Raw genomic sequence first — 25,069 nt, 5'->3', positions numbered from 1 at the left:
CTTAGTTTTCCTTTCTATCTTATGTTCTTCTAACCCCACCTGGTGTGTGTGTGTGTGTGTGTGTGTGTGTGTGTGTGTGTGTGTGTGTGTGTGTGAGTTGGTGGGTAGGTAGGTGTGAGTGGAGTGGATTATTGGGTATGTGTGGATTATGTGGGTTGTGTGGGTGTTAATGGCATGTATGTCAAACATATTTACATGTATGTAGGTGCACATTTGTGTGGTTATATGTGTATGTGTGTACATGTGCATATAGCAAACACATGTTAATGCTGCTTGTCTTTGATGACTCTACAGACTTTATTTACTGAAGCAGGGTTTGGCTTGTTTAGCTAGCCAGCTTGTCCTTGAGATGGCCAGTTTCCTACTGTCCAGCGAATTGGTGAGCAACCATACTCATTCACCATTGGGTACTGGAGATAAGAACTCTTAAACCCACATTTGTGTGGCAAGTGTTTTATTCATTGAACTATCTCCCAGTCCTGATTATTTTTTAAATGTTATTGGGAATTAGTTTTTGTTTCATTTCTTTCTCAGCAAGTTCATTGCTGGCATATAGAAAAGCTATTGAATTTTAAATAGTGATTTTTGTCTCATGACACTTTCCCAAAAGCATTTATATATGAGTTTTCTGCTGAATACTTTGAAGCATATGTTTGACTTCCTTTCCTACTTGTATCCCTAGTGGGATATAATCTGGTACAGCACTGTGTAATTCTTTCAGTACATAGGTTTTCAAAAAGGAGAATCATTATATGGCCAAGCAGTAACACTCCTGGACAAATACTTAAAGAAATAAAAGCCTAAGTCCTACTATTGACATACATGTAATCCATGTTTATTGCTACAATATCCACAGTAGCTCCAAAATGGAACCATTTCTTTCCATTATGAGCTGAACAGATAAAATTATATATATATATATATATATATATATATATATATATATATATATATATATATATATAGTGTGTGTGTGTGTGTGTGTGTGTGTGTGTGTGTGTGTGATGGAATTTTAGTTAACTGAAAAGACAGTGTAACCATGGCATTTGGAGGAAAATGGATGGAAGTAGAGATTATTATGTTAGGCAAAATAATACAGATTTGGGAAGAGGGAATTAACGTAAGTTTTCTCTCAAATGTGTATTTGAAATTTACTTTTTATATATTTGCATGCATGTGAATGGGGGTAAGTCATCAAACCAGAAAATGAAGCATAAGGGAAAAGAAACTTTCAGGAGAAAAAATAAAAGCATAATAAAATGCATATCACATAAAATCATAAAAGGGTACATAGTAATTACAGTATTATTGCTATGATAAATCACCATTACCAAGGCAACTGGTAGAAAGATGGATATTTTTGGCTTATAACTCTAGAGTAATAAGAGCTAGCTCATCATGATAAGGAAAAGCCTATGGCAGAAAGTAGCAGGCATGGTACTCTGATCTCCCATTTCATAGGACAAGCAGCAAAATGAGAGTAAATTTGAAATATTGTATTATAGCTTTCAAAACATGCCTCTAATGACATAGTTCCTTTATCAAGACCATACCTCCTAAGACTCCCCCAAATAGCCACCAACTGGGGACTAAGTATTGAAATGCCTGAGAACATCAAAGACATCTTACTCAAACTACCACTGGATAACTACTGAAAGAAGAAAGTAATAGTAGGTAGAAGTCATGGGATCTGAGATGTCAATACAGGAGACTGAACAATACGGAAATATGAGGCTGAAGACATTCCTTGGCAGTTAAAGGAACTGGCTGTTCTCCCAGAGGATCCGTGCTCAATTTTCAGATCCACATACTAGCTAACAACTCTGTGTAACTCCAGTCCTAGTGGGATCTAACACCCTCTTCTGAATTTCCCATGTACCATACATGTATGTGCTGTACAGACATATGTGCAGACAAAATATCTCTAGTCATATAAATAAGTAAATAAGTAAGAAAAGCAGTGAATGAAAATGGCAAAATGAACCTCTCTTTGTATTGCTAACTTTTAAACCTAGTGGAGTACTTATGTTGATGGGTACCTGCATATTTGTATAAATTCTGTTCTTTTCCTGTTATTGATTTTTGTTTTAATTCTATATTTAAGAAAATAAACTATGTTTATAGTTTTGCATTTGTTAACACTTAATTTTCAAAATAAATTGTGGTATATTTTAGAGGTGATTCAATGGGTTACCAAGAAGAATGTGTTTGCCATATATATTAATAAAATACACTGTAGGGATCTGTTAATTCCACTCTATATATGGTCTAATCTTGCTCTGATGTTTATTAGTTTAAATTTGGATGATGTGGTGTTTTATATGGATGGTCAAAAGGACCTATAATTAGGAAGAAAAGGAGCCTATGAAAATGCCTTTTATGGTTTATCTAGAGTTGGTTAGCCTCTGGTTTGTCTATCAGAGATTGTCTTTTTGACTGGCTTAACTTAAGTAGGCAAACTCACCCTAAATGTGGGAGGCATACTTTATTGCCCAGGTTCCTGGAGTGAATTTAAAAGGGAAAGGGAGCCTGAATAGCTACATTGATCTCCCTCTTCTTTCTGATTGTAAATGCAGAATCACTAGCTGCCTAAAGCTCCTGCTGCTATGACTATCTGATGTAATGGACCACACTCTGGAATGGTGAGTCATTATAAACCCTTTACTTTTTTAACATGTAACCCTACCTGACTGGTTTGTTTTATTGAGGAAGGATGTGGGTAAGAACAAGTAAAGACAACAGTGACCAGAGGTTGGGAAGAGTACACTACCCTCCCTGTATGCACCCACTGCCCCAATTAAAAAATAACCAACTATAGTACAGGGAAGCAGCTGAGACAGTGAGAGGGAGTCTGGGAGTGGGCAGGGAAGGACACTCAGAATTAAAGGCATCAGTAAAGAGACCATGCATGTGCTAGGAGGGACAGAGGTAGTGCTGGATGAGTCTGTCTTCCTTGTAGACATGTATAAATAAAAAGATAAGATTTTTTTCCTCCCACCTCGGCCCAGAGCTGCTTGCCACCATCCCAGCTTGCCTTTCCTCATTGGCGAATGGAAGAGGGGACAAGCAAGTAATCACTGAATTGCAATCAGACCCACATCCATCAGCTTCTGGATCTTCTGTGATATTTACAGGATTCTTTTAAGTGTTCACTCAGAGCCTGGGGGGGTCCTTTTTCATCTGATATAGGATGAAATCCCTGTATGGGTCACTCATTATCTGCCACTGACCTCAGGGTCAGCACTGGCCCTCTGCTTCACATCTTCAGGGCTATCATGCCTGTTGTACTGTGCCATCATACATCATTGGTAACTATCTGCTGCTTCCTTACAGTTGGAGTCCAGGTCTAATGTCTTTTGGTACATATCCATGGCTTTTGTATAGTCCCCTCACAGCTTCCAGAGCAGATCATTTCTGTGTATAGCCCTTGATGAAGGTTAGCTCTAGATGGATGCACTCTTCACAGTCCTTGAGTTCCAGCTGAAACTCCAGGATCTTGGTGTAGCAGGCAGCTTAGTTTCTGTACCATTTGGCACTTCTTGGGTTTTTTTCAAATGGCTTCTGTATAGTGCATCGTGGCCTGGTGTTAGTCCCCTTTCTGGAATCATTCATTGCTCTTAATCTTTTCCTCCAAAGCCAAGTCAGGGTTGATATAAGCCAGTTGTTCTTATTCCTTCAGAATATTCTCTTTCTGCTGGCACATCTTGAGCACTTCTTCTGCAGTTCAGTGCTCTGCCAGAGACTTGTTTTAGAAATGGATAGCATCCTTGTAACTTTCTTATCTGAGATAGCAATTGCCAGTTTGGGCATAAGCTTTGGTGATCTTGTGGAAGTCTTTTCTGTTCTCTCTGCCCACTTCAGTGGCTTCTCACAGAGCTCCTGGCATTTGTTGGAGTCACCCTTCTCAAAGTGCAAAGCTGCTTTATGAGTTATATAAGTCATATCGATAGGGTTCAGCTGCTTGGCCCTGTCATAATGCTTCAGGAACTTGTCAAAATCTTTCTTCTTGTAGGCATTTCCCAACTCCATTCCTTTCAGTGCCTGTTTCTTGTTCTCTGGAAGATCTTCTTCCATTGGTTCTGACTTGGCCTCCTTGTGGGGAGTGCTGCAGCCACTTCCTTTTCATCCATACTGTCCAGATCAATCCCAAGGAGGGCACAGAGTAGTCAAGGTGCCAGAGATCTTGTAGCTTCATGTCCATGTCTGAAAGCTTGTTCTGTAGCTTCTCTATGATTTCTTGTAGGTGGGGTCACTGAGCAGTGTTCTGGTCCTGGGATCATTGAACAACTTGTGGTACAGATTAGGCAACCTGAAAGGATTCATGAATTTCCTGTCGGCCAACCTGGCCTCCATGTTCTGCAAGCCCTCTTTAAGCAGGAAATAGTTGGCTTCATTTTTTTTGTTCATCTTTATTAACTTGAGTATTTCTTATTTACATTTTGATTGTTATTCCACTTCCCGGTTTCCCGGCCAACATCCCCCCAGTCCCTTCCCCTCCCCTATTCGGTGGGTATTCCCCTCCCCATCCTTCCCCCATTACCACCCTCCCCCCAACAATCACATTCACTGGGGGTTCAGTCTTGGCAGAACCAAGGGCTTCCCCTTCCACTGGTGCTCTTACTATGCTATTCATTACTACTTATGAGGTTGGAGCCCAGGGTCAGTCCATGTATAGTCTTTGGGTAGTGGCTTAGTACTTGGAAGCTCTGGTTGGTTGGCATTGTTGTTCATATGGGGTTTCAAGCCCCTTCAAGCTCTTTCAGACCTTTCTAAGTTTCCTTCAACGAGGGTCCTATTCTCAGTTCAGTGGTTTGCTGCTGGCATTCGCCTATGTATTTGCTGTATTCTGGCTGTGTCTCTCAGGAGTGATCTACATCCGGTTCCTGTCAGCCAGCATTTCTTAGCTTCATCCATCTTATCAAATTGGGTGGCTGTATATGTATAGGTCACATGTGGGGCAGGCTCTGAATGGGTGTTCCTTCTGCCTCTGTTCTAAAGTTTGCTTCCCTATTCTCTGCCAAGGGTATTCTTGTTCCCCTTTTAAAGAAGGAGTGAGGCATTCACATTTTGGTCATCCTTCTTGAGTTTCATGTGTTTTCTGCATCTAGGGTAATTCAAGAATTTGGACTAATAGCCACGTATCAATGATTGCATACTATGTGTGTTTTTCTGTGATTGGGTTATCTCATTCAGTATGATATTTTCCAGTTCCAACCATTTGCCTATGAATTTCATAAAGTCATTGTTTTTGATAGCTGAGTAATATTCCATTGTGTAGATGTACCACATTTTCTGTATCCATTCCTCTGTTGAAGGGCATCTAGGTACTTTCCAGCTTCTAGCTATTATAAATAAGGCTGCTATGAACATAGTGGAGCATGTGTCTTTGTTATATATTGGGACATCTTTTGGGTATATGCCCAAGAGAGGTATAGCTGGGTCCTCAGGTAGTTCAATGTCCAATTTTCTGAGGAACGTCCAGACTGATTTCCAGAATAGTGTAACAGTCTGCAATCCCACCAACAATGGAGGAGTGTTCCTCTTTCTCCACATCCTCACCAGCATTTGCTGGCACCTGAGTTTTTGATCTTAGCCATTCTCAGTGGTGTGAAGTTTAATCTCTGGTTCATTTTGATTTGCATTTCCCTTATGACTAAAGATGTTGAACATTTCTTTAGGTTTTTCTCAGCCATTCAGCATTCCTCAGCTGGGAATTCTTTGTTTAGCTCTGTCCACCATTTTTATAGGGTTATTTGTCTCCCTGCAGTCTAATGTCTTGAGTTCTTTGTATATTTTGGATATAAGTCCTCTCTCTGTTGGAGGATTGGTAAAGATCTTTTCCCAATCTGTTGGTGGTCGTTTTGTCCTAACAACAGTGTCCATTACCTTACAGAAATTTTGTAGTCTTATGAGATCCCATTTGTCGATTCTTGATCTTAAAGCATAAGCCTAAGATCAAGTGTTCAGGTGTTTTGTTCAGGAAATTTTCTCCAATGCCTATGTGTTCGAGATGCTTCCCCACTTTTTCTTCTATTAGTTTGAGTGTATCCAGTTTGAGGTGGAGGTCCTTGATCCACCTGGCCTTAAGCTGTGTACAGGGTGATATGCATGGATCGATCTGCATTCTTCTACATCCTGACCTCCAGTTGAACTAGTATCATTTGCTGAAAATGCTATCTTTTTTCCATGGGATGGTTTTGACTCCTTTGTCAAAAATCAAGTGACCATAGGTGTGTGAGTTCATTTCTGGGTCTTCAATTCTATTCCACTGGTCTATCTGTCTATCTCTGTACCAATACCATGCAGTTTTTATCACTATTGCCCTGTAATACTGCTTGAGTTCAGGGATAGCGATTCCCCCAGAAGTCCTTTTATTGTGGAGGATAGTTTAAGCTATCCTGGGTTTTTGTTATTTCATATGAATTTTCAAATTGTTCTGTCTAACTCTTTGAAGAATTGGATTGGTATTTTGATGGGGATTGCATTGAATCTGTACATAGCTTTTGGTAAAATGGCCATTTTTACTATATTAATCCTGCCAATCCATGAGCATGGGAGATCTTTCCATCTTCTGAGGTCTTCTTCAGTTTTTTTCTTCAGAGGCTTGACGTTCTTATCATATGGATCTTTCACTTGCTTGGTTAAAGTCACACCAAGGTATTTTATATTATTTGGGACTATTATGAAGGGTGTCATTTCCCTAATTTCTTTCTCGGCTTGTTTCTGTTTTGTGTAAAGGAAGGCTACTGATTTATTTGAGGTAATTTTATACCTAACCATTTGCTGAAGGTGTTTATCAGGATTAGTAGTTCTCTGGTGGAACTTTTGGGATCACTTAAGAAAACTATCATACCATCTGCAAATAGTGATATTTTGACTTTTTCCCCTTCCAATTTGTATCCCTTTGACCTCCTTTTGTTGTCTGATTGCTGTGGCTAGGACTTCAAGTGCTATATTGAATAATAGTCTATTCCCTGATTTTAGTGGGATTGCTTCAAGTTTCTCTCCATTTAGTTTAACATTAGCTACTGGTTTGCTGTATATGGCTTTTATTCTGTTTAGGTTTGGGTCTTGACTTCCTATTCTTTCCAGTACTTTTATCATGAAGGGGTGTTGAATTTTGTCAAATGCTTTCTCAGCATCTAATGACATGATCATGTGGTTTTGTTCTTTAAGTTTGTTTATATAATGGATTACTTTGATGGTTTTCCGTATATTAAACCATCCCTACGTGACTGGGATGAAGCCTACTTGATCATGGTGGATGATTATTTTGATGTGCTCTTGTGTTCGGTTTGCCAGAATTTTATTGAGTATTTTTGTGTCGATATTCATAAGGGAAATTGGTCTGAAGTTCTCTTTCTTTGTTTAGTCTTTGTGTGGTTTAGGTATAAGAGTAAATGTGGCTTCATAGAAGGCATTTGGGAGTGCTCCATCTGTTTCAATTTTGTGGAATAATTTGGATAGTATTGGTATGAGGTCTTCTATGAAGGTCTGATAGAATTCTGCACTGAACCAGTCTGAACTTGGGCTCTTTTTTGTTGGGAGAACTTTAAGGACTGCTTCTATTTTGTTGGGAGTCATGGGGTTGTTTAATTGATTTATCTGTTCCAGATTTAACTTTGGTACCTGGTATCTGTCTAGGAAATTGTCCATTTCCTGCAGATTTTCAAGTTTTGTTGAATATAGGCTTTTGTAGTAGGATCTGATGATTTTTTTGAATTTCCTCTGATTCTGTAGTTATATCTCCCTTTTCATTTCTGATTTTGTTAATTTGGACACACTCTCTGGGTCCTCTCACTAGTCTGGCTAAGGGTTTATCTATCTTGTTGATTTTCTCAAAGGACCAGCTTTTATTTCTGTTGATTCTTTGTACAGTCCTTTTTGTTTCTATTTGGTTGATTTCATCTCTAAGTTTGATTATTTCTTGCCTTCTACTCCTCCTGGGTGTATTTGCTTCTTTTTGTTCTAGAGCTTTTAGGTGTGCTGTCAAGTTGCTGATATATGCTCTCTCCTGTTTCTTTCTGCAGGCACTAAGGGCTATGTGATTTCCTCTTAGCACACCTTTCATTGTGTCACATAAATTTGGGTATGTTGTATCTTCATTTTCATTAAATTCTAAGAAGTCTTTAATTTCTTTATTTCTTCCTTGACCAGGTTATCATTGAGTAGAGCATGGTTCAACTTCCATATATATGTGGGCATTCTTCCCTTATTGGTTGAAGACCAGCTTTAGCCCGTGGTAGTCTCATAAGACACATGGGATTATTTCTATCTTTCTGTATCTATTGAGGCCTGTTTTATGACCAATTATACAATCAATTTTGGAGAAAGTACCATGAGATGGTCAGAAGAAGGTATATCCTTTTGCCTTAGGATAGAATGTTCTATAAATATCTGTTAAGTCCACTTGGTTCATGACTTCTCTTAGTTTGTCTATGTCTCTGTTTAATTTCTGTCTTCGTGATCTGTCCATTGATGAGATTGGGGTGTTAAAATCTCCTACTATTATTGTGTGAGGTGCAATGTGTGTTTTGAGCTTTAGTAAGGTTTCTTTTATGTATGTAGGTGTCATTGTCTTTTGAGCATAGATATTTAGGATTGAGAGTTTGTCATGGTGGATTTTTCCTTTGATGAATATGAAGTGTCCTTCCTTATCTTTTTTGAGGATTTTTAGTTGAAAATCGATTTTATTTGATATTAGAATGGCTACTCCAGCTTGCTTCTTCCAACCATTTGCTTGGAAAATTTGTTCTCCGGGCTTTCTCTCTGTGGTAGTGTCTGTCTTTGTCTCTAAGGTGTGTTTCCTGTAGTCAGCAGAATGCAGGGTTCTCATTGCATATCCAGTTTGTTAATCTATGTCTTTGTATTGGAGAGTTGAGTCCATTGATGTTGAGAAATATTAAGAAATTGTGATTGTTGCTTCCTGTTATATTCGTATTTGGATGTGAGATTACGTTTGTGTCCTTGTTTTCTATTTGTTTTGTTGCCAAGACGATTAGTCCCTTGTCTTTACTAGGGTGTAGTTTTCCTCCTTATGTTGGGCTTTACCATTTATTATCCTTGGTAGGGCTGGATTTATAGAAAGATATTGTGTACATTTGGTTTTGTCATGGAATATCTTGGTTTCTCCATCTATGTTAATTGAGAGTTTTGCAGGATACAGTAACCTGAGCTGGCATTTGTGTTCTCTTACGGTCTGTATGACATCTGTTCAGGATCTTCTGTCTTTCATAGTCTCCGATGAGAAGTCTGGTGTGATTCTGATGGGTCTGCCTTTATATGTTACTTGACTTTTTTCCCTTACTTCTTTTAATATTCTCTCTTTGTTTTGTTGATTTGGTGTTTTGACTATTATGTGACAGGAGGAGTTTCTTTTCTGGTCCAATCTATTTTTAGTTCTGTAGGCTTCTTGTATGCTTATGGGTATCTCTTTCTTTAGGTTAGGGAAGTTTTCTTCTATGATTTTGTTGAAGATATTTACTGGTCCTTTGAGCTGGGAATCTTCACTCTCTTCTATACCTATTATCCTTAGGTTTGATCTTCTCTTTGAGTCCTGGATTTCCTGTATGTTTTGGACCAGTAGCTTTTTCTGTTTTACATTTTCTTTGACAGTTGTGGCGATGATTTCTATGGAATATTCTGCTCCTGAGATTCTCTCTTCTATCTCTTGTATTCTGTTGGCGATGCTTGTTTCTATGGCTCCTTGTCTCTTCCTTTGGTTTTCTATATCCAGGGTTGTCTCCCTTTGTGCTTTCTTTAATGCTTCTATTTCCATTTTTTATTCCTTCAACTGTTTGATTGTGTTTTCCTGGAATTCTTTCAGGGATTTTTGTGATTCCTCTCTATAGGCTTCTACTTGTTTATTTATGTTTTCCTGCGTTTCTCTAAGGGAGTTCTTTATGTCTTTCTTGAAGTCCTCCATCATCATCATCAAATATGATTTTAAATCTATATCTTATTTTTCTGGTGTGTTTGGATATTCAGTGTTTGCTTTGGTGGGAGAATTCAGCTCCAATGATGCCATGTAGTCTTGGTTTCTGTTGCTTGGTTTCCTGTGCTTGCCTCTCGCCATCAGGTTGTCTCTGGTGTTACCTTGTTTTGCTATTTCTGACAGCGGCTAGACTGTCCTATAGGCCTGTGTGTCAGGAGTGATGTTGCCCTGTTTTCCTGTTTTCTTTCAGCCAGTTATGTGAACAGAGTGTTCTGCTTTTGGGCGTGTAGTCTTTCCTGCCTACTGCTGTTCCTGTGGGCCTGTGTCCTGAGTCCACCAGGCAGGTTGCTTGGAGCAGAATAGTCTTACCTGTGGTCCCGCAGCTGAAGTTGCATGTAGGGGGCTACCTCTGAGCTCTCTGTGAGTGCTGGCTTCATGTTTTAAACCTTCTTCACAGGTACTTTTGACCTCTTCACACTTGTTTAGGAACTCAAGGACTGCTGCTTTTCTTGAATAACCTTTGCCCCAATCGGGGTTCAGGTCAAGAGTCTTGCAGTTATCTTCATAGGTGTTCTGATAGTCTTCTTTCTTGGCATAGGCTGCAGAGCGATTGGTATAGAGCACATGGTTCTGGGGATCTAGCTTAATTGTTTCAGAGTAGCACTGTAAGGCATCATCAATGTTTCCAGCACTCAGGATCTCATTTAGCTAATGCACCTACTCTATAGCCTGGCTCAGAACCCCATTGAATTGAATATGTATGCCTTGTGTTCCCAACACAAACCCTTCTTTTTTAATGTTGCTTTTTCTAGGGTACTTTAGTAGAGAAATCTGACCAGCAAAAAACACAGATAATGATAATGATGATAAATTATCATTACTAATATTGAAATTGTTATTGAAATTACTGATTATTATTTTACCAGGACATATATGACTTTTTCCATTAGCATTTATTATATGAATTTGGGAGCCCAAAGATTTGGTATCTTTATGTTTGTAATAGTTATACATTCTTGATGGATTAGAAAAAATTGTTTTACTAAAATTTAGCTATTAACTATCTATTCTCACTAATTTTGTTATGAAGTCTACATTACCACATATCACAATAGTTATACTGTCTTACTTTCTATATATACTCACTTGTTAGAGTGTTTCCATTCTGTTGTTCTTTGTCAGTAAGTGCTTATTCCTGTCAGTTGTTTTTCTTTCAGATACAAGGACAGTTGCTCTTACTTTCAGTCCTATGAGCTAATCTTCATTTCTCTTTTTGTGAGTAAAAGGCATTTATCTTTAAAATAATCATTAGGAAGTATTTAAAAGTTCTTATGATTTTATTGATTCTTTTGGAGATTTTTTGGTTCTGTTTGTTTTGTTTTGTTTGTTTGTTTTTATGTTAAAGTTTGCTGTTTATTTGATCTTTTCCTGGTACTGTGGGTTTGAAGTTTCACTCTGTTGTACTTGATGAATTTCTTCCTGGTTCTCTGTTCTCATAATCCTCTAATAATATTTATTTGCCTTGTACTTTCATGTTTAATACTGTCATCCTTTATGCATTTGTCATGAAATGTCCTTTTTACTTTATAAATGATAAAAGTTTTCTCTGCTGTATATGGTGATCATGGTTGATAACATACTCACTCGTAAAACTTTAAAAATGGAATTGGTTGCTTTCCTAACCTGGTAGAATGCAGCAAGGAGTTCCAATGAGTGATTTGTTCTTACTGTGATGTTTCTGTCTTTGCATGTATTTTGTCTTGTTGTATCAAAGCAATTAATATTACTTTCTCAACTGTATTTTTGAAATCTTGAGTATGCTACTAAATGGAAATTTCCTTTCTATTTGTATATATTTGGAATTCTAAATATCTTTTGACATTTGTAGTCAGTTGTCCGGGGCAGGCCAGAAATCATGTGACCTTGCAATACCGGTGAGGAGATTGAACACAAACTGTTTGGTTTGAAGGTTTTGCTTGTAAAAAAATTGGTGATCCCCAATTAGATTGTTCCAATGTCCACCTTGTTTACATGCATATGTAATATGATCATTCTTTGGAGGAAGGATTTAATTTTTATGCCCTCTTTGAAAGAAAAAGAAGGTCTAAGGAAGGAGGTCTAAGGCCACATTCCAAAGAGAAACAAGAGACTGGGTAGGTTAGGAACAAATACACAAGTAGGCCATAGAAAACCAAAAGAAGAGACAAGGAGCCATAGATACAAGCTTCACCAACAGAATAGAAGAGATAGAAGAGAGAATCTCAGGAGCAGAAGATTTCATAGAAATCATCAACTCAAATGTCAAAGATAATGGAAATCAGAAAAAGCTACAGGTCCAAAACATACAGGAAATCCAGGACTCAATGAGAAGATCAAAGCAAAGGATAATAGGTATAGAAGAGAGTGAAGACTCACCGCTCAAAGGAACAGTCAATATCTTCACCAAAATCATAGAAGAAAACTTCCCTAACCTAAAGAAAGAGATACCCATATGCATACAAGAAGCCTACAGAACTCCAAATAGACTGGACCAGAAAAGAAACTCCCCCTGTCACATAATAGTAAAAACACCAAACGCACAAAATAAAGAAAGAATATTAAAAGCAATAAGGGAAATGAACCCACACAACTATGGGCACCTGATTTTTGACAAAGGAGCCAAAACCATTCAATGGAAAAAGGATAGCATTTTCAGCAAATGGTGCTGGTTCAACTGGAGGGCAACATGTAGAAGAATGCAGAACGATCCATGCTTGTCACCCTGTACAAAGCTTAAGTCCAAGTGTATCAAGAACCTCCACATCAAACCAGATACACTCAAACTAATAGAAGAAAAACTAGGGAAGCATCTGGAACACATGGGCACTGGAAAAAATTTCCTGAACAAAACACCAATGGCTTATGCTCTAAGATCAAGAATCGACACATGGGATCTCATAAAACTGCAAAGCTTCTGTAATGCAAAGGACACTGTGGTTAGGACAAAACGGCAACCAACAGATTGGGAAAAGATCTTTACCAATCCTACAACAGATAGAGGCCTTATATCCAAAATATACAAAGAACTCAAGAAGTTAGACCACAGGGAGACAAATAACCCTATTAAAAAATGGGGTTCAGAGCTAAACAAAGAATTCACAGCTGAGGAATTGTGAATGGCTGAGAAACACCTAAAGAAATGTTCACCATCTTTAGTCATAAGGGAAATGCAAATCAAAACAACCCTGAGATTTCACCTCACACCAGTGCAATTGGCTAAGATCAAAAACTCAGGTGACAGCAGATGCTGGAGAGGATGTGGAGAAAGAGGAACACTCCTCCATTGTTGGTGGGGTTGCAGACTGATACAACCATTCTGGAAATCAGTCTGGAGGTTCCTCAGTAAATTGGACCTTGAACTGCCTGAGGACCCAGCTATACCTCTCTTGGGCATATACCCAAAAGATGCCCCAACATATAAAAAAGACACGTGCTCCACTATGTTCATCGCAGCCTTATTTATAATAGCCAGAAGCTGGAAAGAACCCAGATGCCCTTCAACAGAGGAATGGATACAGAAAATGTGGTACATCTATACAATGGAATATTACTCAGCTATCAAAAACGATGACTTTATGAAATTCGTAGGCAAATGGTTGGAACTGCAAAATATCATCCTGAGTGAGGTAACCCAATCACAGAAAAACACACATGGCATGCACTCATTGATAAGAGGCTATTAGCCCAAATGCTTGAATTACCCTAGATGCCTAGAACAATTGAAACTCAAGAGGGATGATCAAAATGTGAATGCTTCACTCCTTCTTTAAAAGGGGAACAAGAATACCCTTGGCAGGGAAGAGAGAGGCAAAGATTAAAACAGAGACTGAAGGAACACCCATTCAGAGACTGCCCCACATGTGGCCCATACATTTACAGCCACCCAATTAGACAAGATGGATGAAGCAAAGAAGTGCAGACTGACAGGAGCCGGATGTAGATCGCTCCTGAGAGACACAGCCAGAATACAGCAAATAAAACGAATGCCAGCAGCAAACCACTGAACTGAGAATAGGACCCCCGTTGAAGGAATCAGAGAAAGAACTGGAAGAGCTTGAAGGGGCTCGAGACCCCATATGTCCAACAATGCCAAGCAACCAGAGCTTCCAGGGACTAAGCCACTTCGTAAATACTATACATGGACTGACCCTGGACTCTGACCTCATAGGTAGCAATGAATATCCCAGTAAGAGCACCAGTGGAAGGGGAAGCCCTGGGTCCTGGTAAGACTGAACCCCCAGTGAACTAGACTGTTGGGGTGAGGGCGGCAATGGGGGCAGGGTTGGGAGGGGAACACCCATAAGGAAGGGGAGGGGGGAGGGAGATGTTTGCCCTGGATCTGTGAAAGGGAATAACACTCGAAATGTATAGAAGAAATACTCAAGTTAATAAAAAAAGTTACAAAAAAAGAAATACTCAAGTTAATTAAAAAAAGAATTAAAAAAAAGACCTAGGTGTCTAATTCAATAAATGCACTGTTTTTGTTTTACCAAAAATAAAATAAAATAAAATAAAATAAATGCCCCAAAATAACTTGTGCCTAGGGGAGTATATGGGAGTTACCACATTGGGAACCAACTCTTCATCATAGTCTAGAATAGTCATTCCTCCCATGGTTCTGATTGATATCAGTCTGATCATTGTTCCTAGCCACTTAGATTGTAGTCCATAATCCTTTGTACTCCTCAAACTTAGCATCAGCTACATAAGTGTAGACCCAGAGAATAGGACATTTCCTTTTCTTCATGGACACCTTGAAGCATGGGGTGAAGAGTTTGGGCTCATAGTTTTTACTTTTCTACCAGAAAAACCTTAATCATTATTGTCTATATTCTCTTGGGTTGCAAAGGTATACACCTGGACACATAGGTCATACAAAAAAAGATGTTACATAATTTCAGTTAGAAGGGTAGATTTTAGGTCCTAAGTGTCAGAGGAGGTAGGTCTGAAGATCTCTTGAAAAAAGCATGGAAGTCACAGATAACCTCTTTTGTCTATAATTCCTTTCATCTGAAAGTCTTGGGTTAAGCCACTTTAAGAGAAAGGGAAATTGAAAACTGAACTTGACCAAAATAGGAGACTGTAGGTACCCATTTTGGCATAGAATGAAATTTTCTGTGACACTTGTGAAGGAGGCCCACCTAGTAGAAATTGACAAGGGAGAGTGTTGTTTTTTAATAAAATGAAGGCTCAATGCCAACTTACCTAAAGCAGGAGGCTGGGGGAGGTATTCATAAAAACAGAATTATTAATCCTAAGATTGGCATATGAAGAAGGCCATGTTAGGGCCAAGGAGAATGGTTTGATACCGTCATCATAAAAATGTGGCATAATAAGACCTTATTTGGAAAGGGGCAATATGGGATAGAGATGTAAAGATGAATCTAGAGCAGTCTTTTGCAAACATGAATGGTGGACTGTTTGCTTTGGGATGTGGAGTATCTCACACCACTTTAGGCAGAAGGCAAATTGTCTCTTATATTCTTTATTGGAGTACTGTGAACATTGGCCTCTCAGGATGCAGTTCTTTACAGCTTAGGATGTCCATAATATTAATAGGATATTCAGTACACCAGGCAAAATCTCTGCTATTTGTGCTTGGCTTAGGTAGCTATATCAAGCCAGAATACCTCCTCATTTTTGTGTTTAGCTACCTATATCTCTGTGTTAATGAAACTACTTTAGCAAAATGATTAAAGGGTATACCTAATTTCTTGGCTAGGGCCACATCCTTGAGTTATAGGGGATAGAACTGAATCCATTTTAAGGAGAAGTAGAAAGTCTCTTGTGACAGCACTACATGGGTAGGGTCAGATAAAGAACAAACTGGAAGCAGCCAACCCTCTTGTAAAAAATGAAGACCTTTCTGATTAATTTATTCAGTAGAGTAATATTTGGTAATTACTTGTGGCCAGGGACATCCCCAAGACCACTCAGGTGTGCTTCTTACGCATAGTCTAGAATTGCTAAATTTTTGGAGATTCCATTGCAAGTTGGCAGCAATATTGGAGTACATCTACTAATCTGTTAGGCATTTTTTCTGTAATCTCAATTTTATCATCAGATACATAGGGGATGGCACGAAGGGTGGATTTTTCAACTATGTCTGACTACCAGCATAAAAACACATAACATGGGTTCTGGGCTCTAGAACCATTAATCAGTGTGGTATGAGGTATCTTGTGTAAGAAGGTTGTTTTTCTAACTACCTGGGTTAAAAGGGGAAGGTTTAAGTCTTATTTATAGTAGCATAGGTCTAAGTTTTCCAATGCATAAAGGAATGAATTGAGGATACATGAAATAATGTGGCAAAGTATAAGACAATATTATTCAAAAGAGCCTACATAATGCCACCAAAGGAATAAAATTAATGTGTGTTCCATTTGATCAAAGACGGTGGTCATATTTATCCTTGTACAGGTGGGAACCTCTAAAGTTACATTGATTTTTTATATTTATTTTTCTCTCATAACCTGCATGTTGACTGCAGCCTTCCCTTCCTTCTTGTTCCAGTTATTCTCTCACCTCCCCTTTCCTCAAGATCCACTGCTCCTTCATTTTCCTTCAGGCCTTCCAGTGATAGCAACCAAACATGGCATAGCATGATACAATAAAACTAGACATATACGTTTCTATCAAGGGTGAATGAGGCAATCCAGTAATAAGAATATGGTCCCACATGCAGAAAAAAGATTTAGAGACATCCCCACTCCCAATGTTAGCAGTCCAACAAATCCCCAAGCTAAACAACCACAGCACGAATGCAGAGAGGCTACTGAAGACCCCATGGGGGCTTTTAAAAGCCAAGCTATTCCAGTGTCTCACTCCAAACTCTTTCCCTCCATTCCACCCTCCCCAACCTGATCATTCCTGTTCCCATCCTCAACTGGTCCTAGTCTACCCAAAAAATTTCTATTTCCTGTTCTCAAAGAGATTCATGTGTCCCCTGTAGATCATTCCTCTTTATCTAACTTCACTGGGACTGGGGATTTTAGTGTGATTGTACTTTACTTAACACTGAATATACACTTATAAGTGATTATATATCGTGGTATTCTTTCTGGACATGGGTTGCCTCATCCTGAACTTTTTTTAAAGTTCCATTCTTTTACGATGTAATTTTTAAAGAAAAGCCAAGTAATACTCCATTGTATAGATGTACCACATTTTCTCTATCCATTCTTGATTGATAGATATCTCGGTTGATTCCAGTTATTACCCATTATTAATAAAGCCATTATGAACATAGCTAAGAAGTGTCCTTTTGGTAGGATGGGATGGGGCACCATTAGAGTATATACCCAAGTGGTATAAGTGGATCTTGAGGTAGATAGATTTGCAGTTTTATGAGACACCTCCATTTTGATTTTCATAATGTGTTTATGAGTTTGTACTGCCATCAGCACTGAAGAAGTGTTTCCCTGAATCAACATCCTTACCAACACAAACTGCCATTTGTTTGATTGATCTTAGCCAGTCTGAGAAGTATAAGATGGAATATTAAAGTGGTCTTAATTTGCATTCCACTGATGAATTAGGATGCTGTACATTTCTTTAAATGTTTCTCAGACAATGAATGAGAATTTTCTGTTTAGATCTATACCTCATTTTAATGGAATTGTTTCTTTTTTTTTATTTTATTTTTTTTTTATTATCTTGAGTATTTCTTATATACATTTCAAGTGTTATTCCCTTTCCCGGTTTCCGGACAGACATCACCCTCCCCCCTCCCCTTCCTTGTGGGTGTTCCCCTCCCAACCCTCCCCCCATTGCCACCCTCCCCGCATAGTCTAGTTCACTGGGGGTTCAGTCTTAGCAGGACCCAGGGCTTCCCCTTCCACTGGTGCTCTTACTAGGATATTCATTGCTACCTATGGGGACAGAGTCCAGGGTCAGTCCATGTATAGTCTTTAGGTAGTGGCTTAGTCCCTGGAAGCTCTGGTTGCTTGACATTGTTGTACTTTTGGGGTCTCGAGCACCTTCAAGCTCTTCCAGTTCTTTCTCTGATTCCTTCAACGGGGGACCTATTCTCAGTTCAGGGGTTTGCTGCTGGCATTCGCCTCTGTATTTGCTGTATTCTGGCTGTGTCTCTCAGGAGCGATCTACATCCGGCTCCTGTCGGTCTGCACTTCTTTGCTTCATCCATCTTGTCTAATTGGGTGGCTGTATATGTATGGGCCACATGTGGGGCAGGCTCTGAATGGGTGTTCCTTCAGTCTCTGTTTTAATCTTTGCCTCTCCCTTCCCTGCCAAGGGTATTCTTTTTCCTCATTTAAAGAAGGAGTGAAGCATTCACATTTTGATCATCCGTCTTGAGTTTCCTTTGTCCTAGGGATCTAGGGTAATTCAAGCATTTGGGCTAATAGCCACTTATCAATGAGTGCATACCATGTATGTCTTTCTGTGAGTGGGTTAGCTCACTCAGGATGATATTTTCCAGTTCCAACCATTTGCCTACGAATTTCATAAACTCGTTGTTTTTGATAGCTGAGTAATATTCCATTGTGTAGATGTACCACATTTTCTGTATCCATTCCTCTGTTGAAGGGCATCTGGGTTCTTTCCAGTTTCTGGCTATTATAAATAAGGCTGCGATGAACATAGTGGAGCACGTGTCTCTTTTATATGTTGAGGCATCTTTTGGGTATATGCCCAAGAGAGGTATGGCTGGATCCTCAGGCATTTCAATGTCCAATTTTCTGAGGAACCTCCAGACTGATTTCCAGAATGGTTTTACCAGTCTGCAATCCCACCAACAATGGAGGAGTGTTCCTCTTTCTCCACATCCTCGCCAGCATCTGCTGTCACCTGAGTTTTTGATCTTAGCCAATTGCACTGGTGTGAGGTGAAATCTCAGGGTTGTTTTGATTTGCATTTCCCTTATGACTAAAGATGTTGAACATTTCTTTAGGTGTTTCTCAGCCATTCGGCATTCCTCAGCTGTGAATTCTTTGTTCAGCTCTGAACCCCATTTTTTAATAGGGTTATTTGTTTCCCTGCGGTCTAACTTCTTGAGTTCTTTGTATATTTTGGATATAAGGCCTCTATCTGTTATAGGATTGGTAAAGATCTTTTCCCAATCTGTTGGTTGGCGTTTTGTCCTAACCACAGTGTCCTTTGCCTTACAGAAGCTTTGCAGTTTTATGAGATCCCATTTGTCGATTCTTGATCTTAGAGCATAAGCCATTGGTGTTTTGTTCAGGAAATGTTTTCCAGTGTCCATGTGTTCCAGATGCTTCCCTAGTTTTTCTTCTATTAGTGTGAGTGTGTCTGGTTTGATGTGGAGGTCCTTGATCCACTTGGACTTAAGCTTTGTACAGGGTGATAAGCATGGATCGATCTGCATTCTTCTACATGTTGCCCTCCAGTTGAACCAGCACCATTTGCTGAAAATGCTATCTTTTTTCCATTGGATGGTTTTGGCTCCTTTGTCAAAAATCAAGTGACCATAGGTGTGTGGGTTCATTTCTGGGTCTTCAATTCTATTCCATTGGTCTATCTGTCTGTCTCTGTACCAATACCATGCAGTTTTTATCACTATTGCTCTGTAATACTGCTTGAGTTCAGGGATAGTGATTCCCCCTGAAGTCCTCTTATTGTTAAGGATAGCTTTAGCTATCCTGGGTTTTTTGTTATTCCAGATGAATTTGCAAATTGTTCTGTCTAACTCTTTGAAGAATTGGATTGGTATTTTGATGGGGATTGCATTGAATCTGTAGATTGCTTTTGGTAAAATGGCCATTTTTACTATATTAATCCTGCCAATCCATGAGCATGGGAGATCTTTCCATCTTCTGAGGTCTTCTTCAATTTCTTTCCTCAGTGTCTTGAAGTTCTTATTGTACAGATCTTTTACTTGCTTGGTTAAAGTCACACCGAGGTACTTTATATTATTTGGGTCTATTATGAAGGGTGTCGTTTCCCTAATTTCTTTCTCGGCTTGTTTCTCTTTTGTATAGAGGAAGGCAACTGATTTATTTGAGTTAATTTTATACCCAGCCACTTTGCTGAAGTTGTTTATCAGCTTTAGTAGTTCTCTGGTGGAACTTTTGGGATCACTTAAATATACTATCATGTCGTCTGCAAATAGTGATATTTTGACCTCTTCTTTTCCGATCTGTATCCCCTTGATCTCCTTTTGTTGTCTGATTGCTCTGGCTAGAACTTCAAGAACTATATTGAATAAGTAGGGAGAGAGTGGGCAGCCTTGTCTAGTCCCTGATTTTAGTGGGATTGCTTCAAGTTTCTCTCCATTTAGTTTACTGTTAGCAACTGGTTTGCTGTATATGGCTTTTACTATGTTTAGGTATGGGCCTTGAATACCTATTCTTTCCAGGACTTTTATCATGAAGGGGTGTTGAATTTTGTCAAATGCTTTCTCAGCATCTAATGAAATGATCATGTGGTTCTGTTCTTTCAGTTTGTTTATATGATGGATCACGTTGATGGTTTTCCTTATATTAAACCATCCCTGCATGCCTGGGATGAAGCCTACTTGATCATGGTGGATGATTGTTTTGATGTGCTCTTGAATTCAGTTTGCCAGAATTTTATTGAGTATTTTTGCGTCGATATTCATAAGGGAAATTGGTCTGAAGTTCTCTTTCTTTGTTGTGTCTTTGTGTGGTTTAGGTATAAGAGTAATTGTGGCTTCATAGAAGGAATTCGGTAGGGCTCCATCTGTTTCAATTTTGTGGAATAGTTTGGATAATATTGGTATATGGTCTTCTATGAAGGTTTGATAGAATTCTGCACTAAACCCGTCTGGACCTGGGCTCTTTTTGGTTGGGAGGCCTTTAATGACTGCTTCTATTTCCTTAGGAGTTATGGGGTTGTTTAACTGGTTTATCTGTTCCTGATTTAACTTCGATACCTGGTATCTGTCTAGGAAATTGTCCATTTCCTGAAGATTTTCAAGTTTTGTTGAATATAGGTTTTTATAGTAAGATCTGATGATTTTTTGAATTTCCTCTGAATCTGTAGTTATGTCTCCCTTTTCATTTCTGATTTTGTTAATTTGGACGCACTCTCTGTGTCCTCTCGTTAGTCTGGCTAAGGGTTTATCTATCTTGTTGATTTTCTCAAAGAACCAACTTTTGGTTCTGTTGATTCTTTCTATGGTCCTTTTTGTTTCTACTTGGTTGATTTCAGCTCTGAGTTTGATTATTTCCTGCCTTCTACTCCTCCTGGGTGTATTTGCTTCTTTTTGTTCTAGAGCTTTTAGGTGTGCTGTCAAGCTGCTGACATATGCTCTTTCCTGTTTCTTTCTGCAGGCACTCAGCGCTATGAGTTTTCCTCTTAGCACAGCTTTCATTGTGTCCCATGAGTTTGAGTATGTTGTATCTTCATTTTCATTAAATTCTAAAAAGTTTTTAATTTCTTTCTTTATTTCTTCCTTGACCAGGTTATCATTGAGTAGAGCATTGTTCAATTTCCACGTATATGTGGGCATTCTTCCCTTATTGTTATTGAAGACCAGTTTTAGGCCGTGGTGGTCCGATAGCACGCATGGGATTATTTCTATCTTTCTGTACCTGTTGAGGCCCGTTTTTTGACCAATTATATGGTCAATTTTGGAGAAAGTACCATGAGGAGCTGAGAAGAAGGTATATCCTTTTGCTTTAGGATAGAATGTTCTATAAATATCCGTTAAGTCCATTTGGCTCATGACTTCTCTTAGTCTGTCTACATCTCTGTTTAAATTCTGTTTCCATGATCTGTCCATTGATGAGAGTGGGGTGTTGAAATCTCCCACTATTATTGTGTGAGGTGCAATGTGTGTTTTGAGCTTTAGTAAGGTTTCTTTTACATATGTAGGTGCCCTTGTATTTGGGGCATAGATATTTAGGATTGAGAGTTCATCTTGGTGGATTTTTCCTTTGATGAATATGAAGTGTCCTTCCTTATCTTTTTTGATGACTTTTAGTTGAAAATTGATTTTATTTGATATTAGAATGGCTACTCCAGCTTGCTTCTTCTGACCATTTGCTTGGAAAATTGTTTTCCAGCCTTTCACTCTGAGGTAATGTCTGTCTTTGTCTCTGAGGTGTGTTTCCTGTAGGCAGCAGAATGCAGGGTCCTCGTTGCGTATCCAGTTTGTTAATCTATGTCTTTTTATTGGGGAGTTGAGGCCATTGATATTGAGAGATATTAAGGAATAGTGATTATTGCTTCCCGTTATATTCATATTTGGAAGTGAGGTTATGTTTGTGTGCTTTCATTCTCTTTGTTTTGTTGCCAAGATGATTAGTTTCTTGCTTCTAGGGTATAGCTTGCCTCCTTATGTTGGGCTTTACCCTTTATTATCCTTTCTAGTGCTGGACTTGTAGAAAGATATTGTGTAAATTTGGTTTTGTCATGGAATATCTTGGTTTCTCCATCTATGTTAATTGAGAGTTTTGCAGGATACAGTAACCTGGGCTGGCATTTGTGTTCTCTTAGGGTCTGTATGACATCTGTCCAGGATCTTCTGGCCTTCATAGTTTCTGGCGAAAAGTCTGGTGTGATTCTGATAGGTCTGCCTTTATATGTTACTTGACCTTTTTCCCTTACTGCTTTTAATATTCTTTCTTTATTTTGTGCGTTTGGTGTTTTGACAATTATGTGACGGGAGGTGTTTCTTTTCTGGTCCAATCTATTTGGAGTTCTGTAGGCTTCTTGTATGCCTATGGGTATCTCTTTTTTTTAGGTTAGGGAAGTTTTCTTCTATGATTTTGTTGAAGATATTTACTGGTCCTTTTAGCTGGGAGTCTTCACTCTCTTCTATACCTATTATCCTTAGGTTTGATCTTCTCATTGAGTCCTGGATTTCCTGTATGTTTTGGACCAGTAGCTTTTTCCGCTTTACATTATCTTTGACAGTTGAGTCAATGATTTCTATGGAATCATCTGCTCCCGAGATTCTCTCTTCCATCTCTTGAATTCTGTTGGTGAAGCTTGTATCTACAGCTCCTTGTCTTTTCTTTTGATTTTCTATGTCCAGGGTTGTTTCCATGTGTTCTTTCTTGATTGCTTCTATTTCCATTTTTAATTCCTTCAACTGTTTGATTGTGTTTTCCTGGAATTCTTTCAGGGATTTTTGCGATTCTTCTCTGTAGGCTTCTACTTGTTCTCTAAGGGAGTTCTTTATGTCTTTCTTGAAGTCCTCCAGCATCATGATCAAATATGATTTTGAAACTAGGTCTTGCTTTTCTGGTGTGTTTGGATATTCCGTGTTTGCTTTGGTGGGAGAATTGGGCTCCGATGATGGCATGTAGTCTTGGTTTCTGTTGCTTGGGTTCCTGCGCTTGCCTCTCGCCATCAGATTATGTCTAGTGTTACTTTGTTCTGCTATTTCTGACAGTGGCTAGACTGTCCTATAACCTGTGTGTCAGGAGTGCTGTAGACCTGTTTTCCTGTTTTCTTTCAGCCAGTTATGGGGACAGAGTGTTCTGCTTTCGGGCGTGTAGTTTTTCCTCTCTACAGGTCTTCAGCTGTTCCTGTGGGCCTGTGTCTTGAGTTCACCAGGCAGGTTTCTTGCAGGGGAAAAGTTGGTCCTACCTGTGGTTCCAAGGCTCAAGTTTGCTCGTGGGGTACTGCCTAAGTCCTCTCCGCTGTGGCAGCAACCGGGAAAATCTGTGCCGCTCCTTCCGGGAGCCTCCGTGCACCAGGGTTTCAGATGACGTTTGGTGTTTTCCTCTGGCGCCTGTATGTGCACAGAGTGCAGTCTCTTCTGGTTTCCCAGGCGTGTCCGCCTGTCTGAAGGTTCAGCTCTCCCTCCCACGGGATTTGGGTGCAGAGAACTGTTTATCCGGTCTGTTTCCTTCAGGTTCCGGCAGTGTCTCAGGCGCAGGGGTCCTGCCGCTCCCGGGCCCTCCCCTACGGGAACCCAGAGGCCTTATACAGTTGCCTCTTGGGCCAGGGATGTGGGCAGGGGTGGGCAGTGTTGGTGGTCTCCTCCGCTCTGCAGCCTCAGGAGTGCCCACTTGATCAGGCGGTGAGGTCTCTCTCCCAAGGGGTTTGGGAGCAGAGAGCTGCTGTGGTCCGGGATCCGCCGGTGTGGGACTTCCGGTAAACACAGGAAGTGCCCGGCCTTTGAGGAATTTTGCCTCTGTGTGTCCTGAGTTCACCAGGCAGGTTTCTTGCAGGGGAAAAGTTGGTCCTACCTGCAGTTCCAAGGCTCAAGTTTGCTCGTGGGGTACTGCCTAAGTCCTCTCCACTGTGGCAGCAACCGGGAAGATCTGCGCCGCTCTTTCCGGGAGCCTCCGTGCACCAGGGTTCCAGATGGCATTTTCAATGGAATTGTTTCTAATTTCTTGAGTTCTCATATCTTTTCAATTAGCCTTCTATTAAATGGGGACTTGAAAATCTTTTCTCATGCTGTAGGATACTGTTTTTGTTTTATTGACAATGCTCTTTGCCTTACAGAAGAGTTTCAATTTCATGAAGTCCCATTTATTATTTGTCAGTCTTAGTGCCTGTGCCATAGGTATTCTCTTCATTGTGTCCTGTACCTAACAATTCAAGGCTGTTTCCTACTCTCTCTCTCCTTTCAGGTTCAGTGTATCTAGTTTTATGTTGAGGTCCTCGATCCAATTAGAGTTCAATTTTATGCAAGGTAATAGGTATGGATCTCTTGCATTCTTCTACATCAAGACATCCAGTTAGACCAACACCAATTGTAATAAGTGTTTACTTTTCTCCATCATATATTTCCGGCATACATATGTATCAGGTGTCCATAAGTATATGAACTTATTTCTGAGTCTTTGATTCTGTTACATTGATCAACCTGTCTGTTTTTATGCCAGCATCTTGCTGTTTTATCACTATGCAGTACTGCTTGGAATCAGAAATGTTTATGCCACTTGAATTTATTTTATTCAGCATGGCTGTAGCCATTCTAGAAATTTAGTTTTTCAATATGAACTTGAGTATTGTCCTTTTAAGACCCGTATAGAATGTACAGAAGTTTTGATCAGAATTGTGCTGAATCTGTACACTGCTTTTGGTAGGATGGCCATTTTTACTATGTTATTTCTAACAATTCATGAACATCTGAGATATTTTCATCTTCTAATATCATCTTCGTTTGGTTTTCTTTAAAGACTTAGAATA

The 25,069-nt window shown here is 39.4% G+C and overlaps 1 protein-coding gene and 1 pseudogene across 1 annotated transcript in view; one reads left to right on the top strand and one right to left on the bottom strand.

Moving 5' to 3' along the window:
- Tesl1 (testin LIM domain protein like 1) overlaps window positions 1-25,069 on the top strand; it is a 54,768-nt gene that overhangs the window by 15,624 nt on the left and 14,075 nt on the right. The window contains exon 2 of the mRNA XM_087601179.1: window positions 2,577-2,642. Coding sequence (XP_087457305.1) covers window positions 2,640-2,642 — 3 coding nt within the window. The 5' untranslated portion in view covers window positions 2,577-2,639. The remainder of the gene's footprint in view (window positions 1-2,576; window positions 2,643-25,069) is intronic.
- Window positions 3,075-14,587, bottom strand: LOC134484112 (stress-induced-phosphoprotein 1-like; annotated as a pseudogene).

The sequence above is a fragment of the Rattus norvegicus genome, chromosome X (genome assembly GCF_021556685.1).
Source record: "Rattus norvegicus strain SHRSP/BbbUtx chromosome X, alternate assembly SHRSP_T2T, whole genome shotgun sequence".
In the NCBI taxonomy this organism is placed as follows: domain Eukaryota; kingdom Metazoa; phylum Chordata; class Mammalia; order Rodentia; family Muridae; genus Rattus; species Rattus norvegicus.
This window is presented reverse-complemented; position numbering and strand designations above follow the sequence as displayed.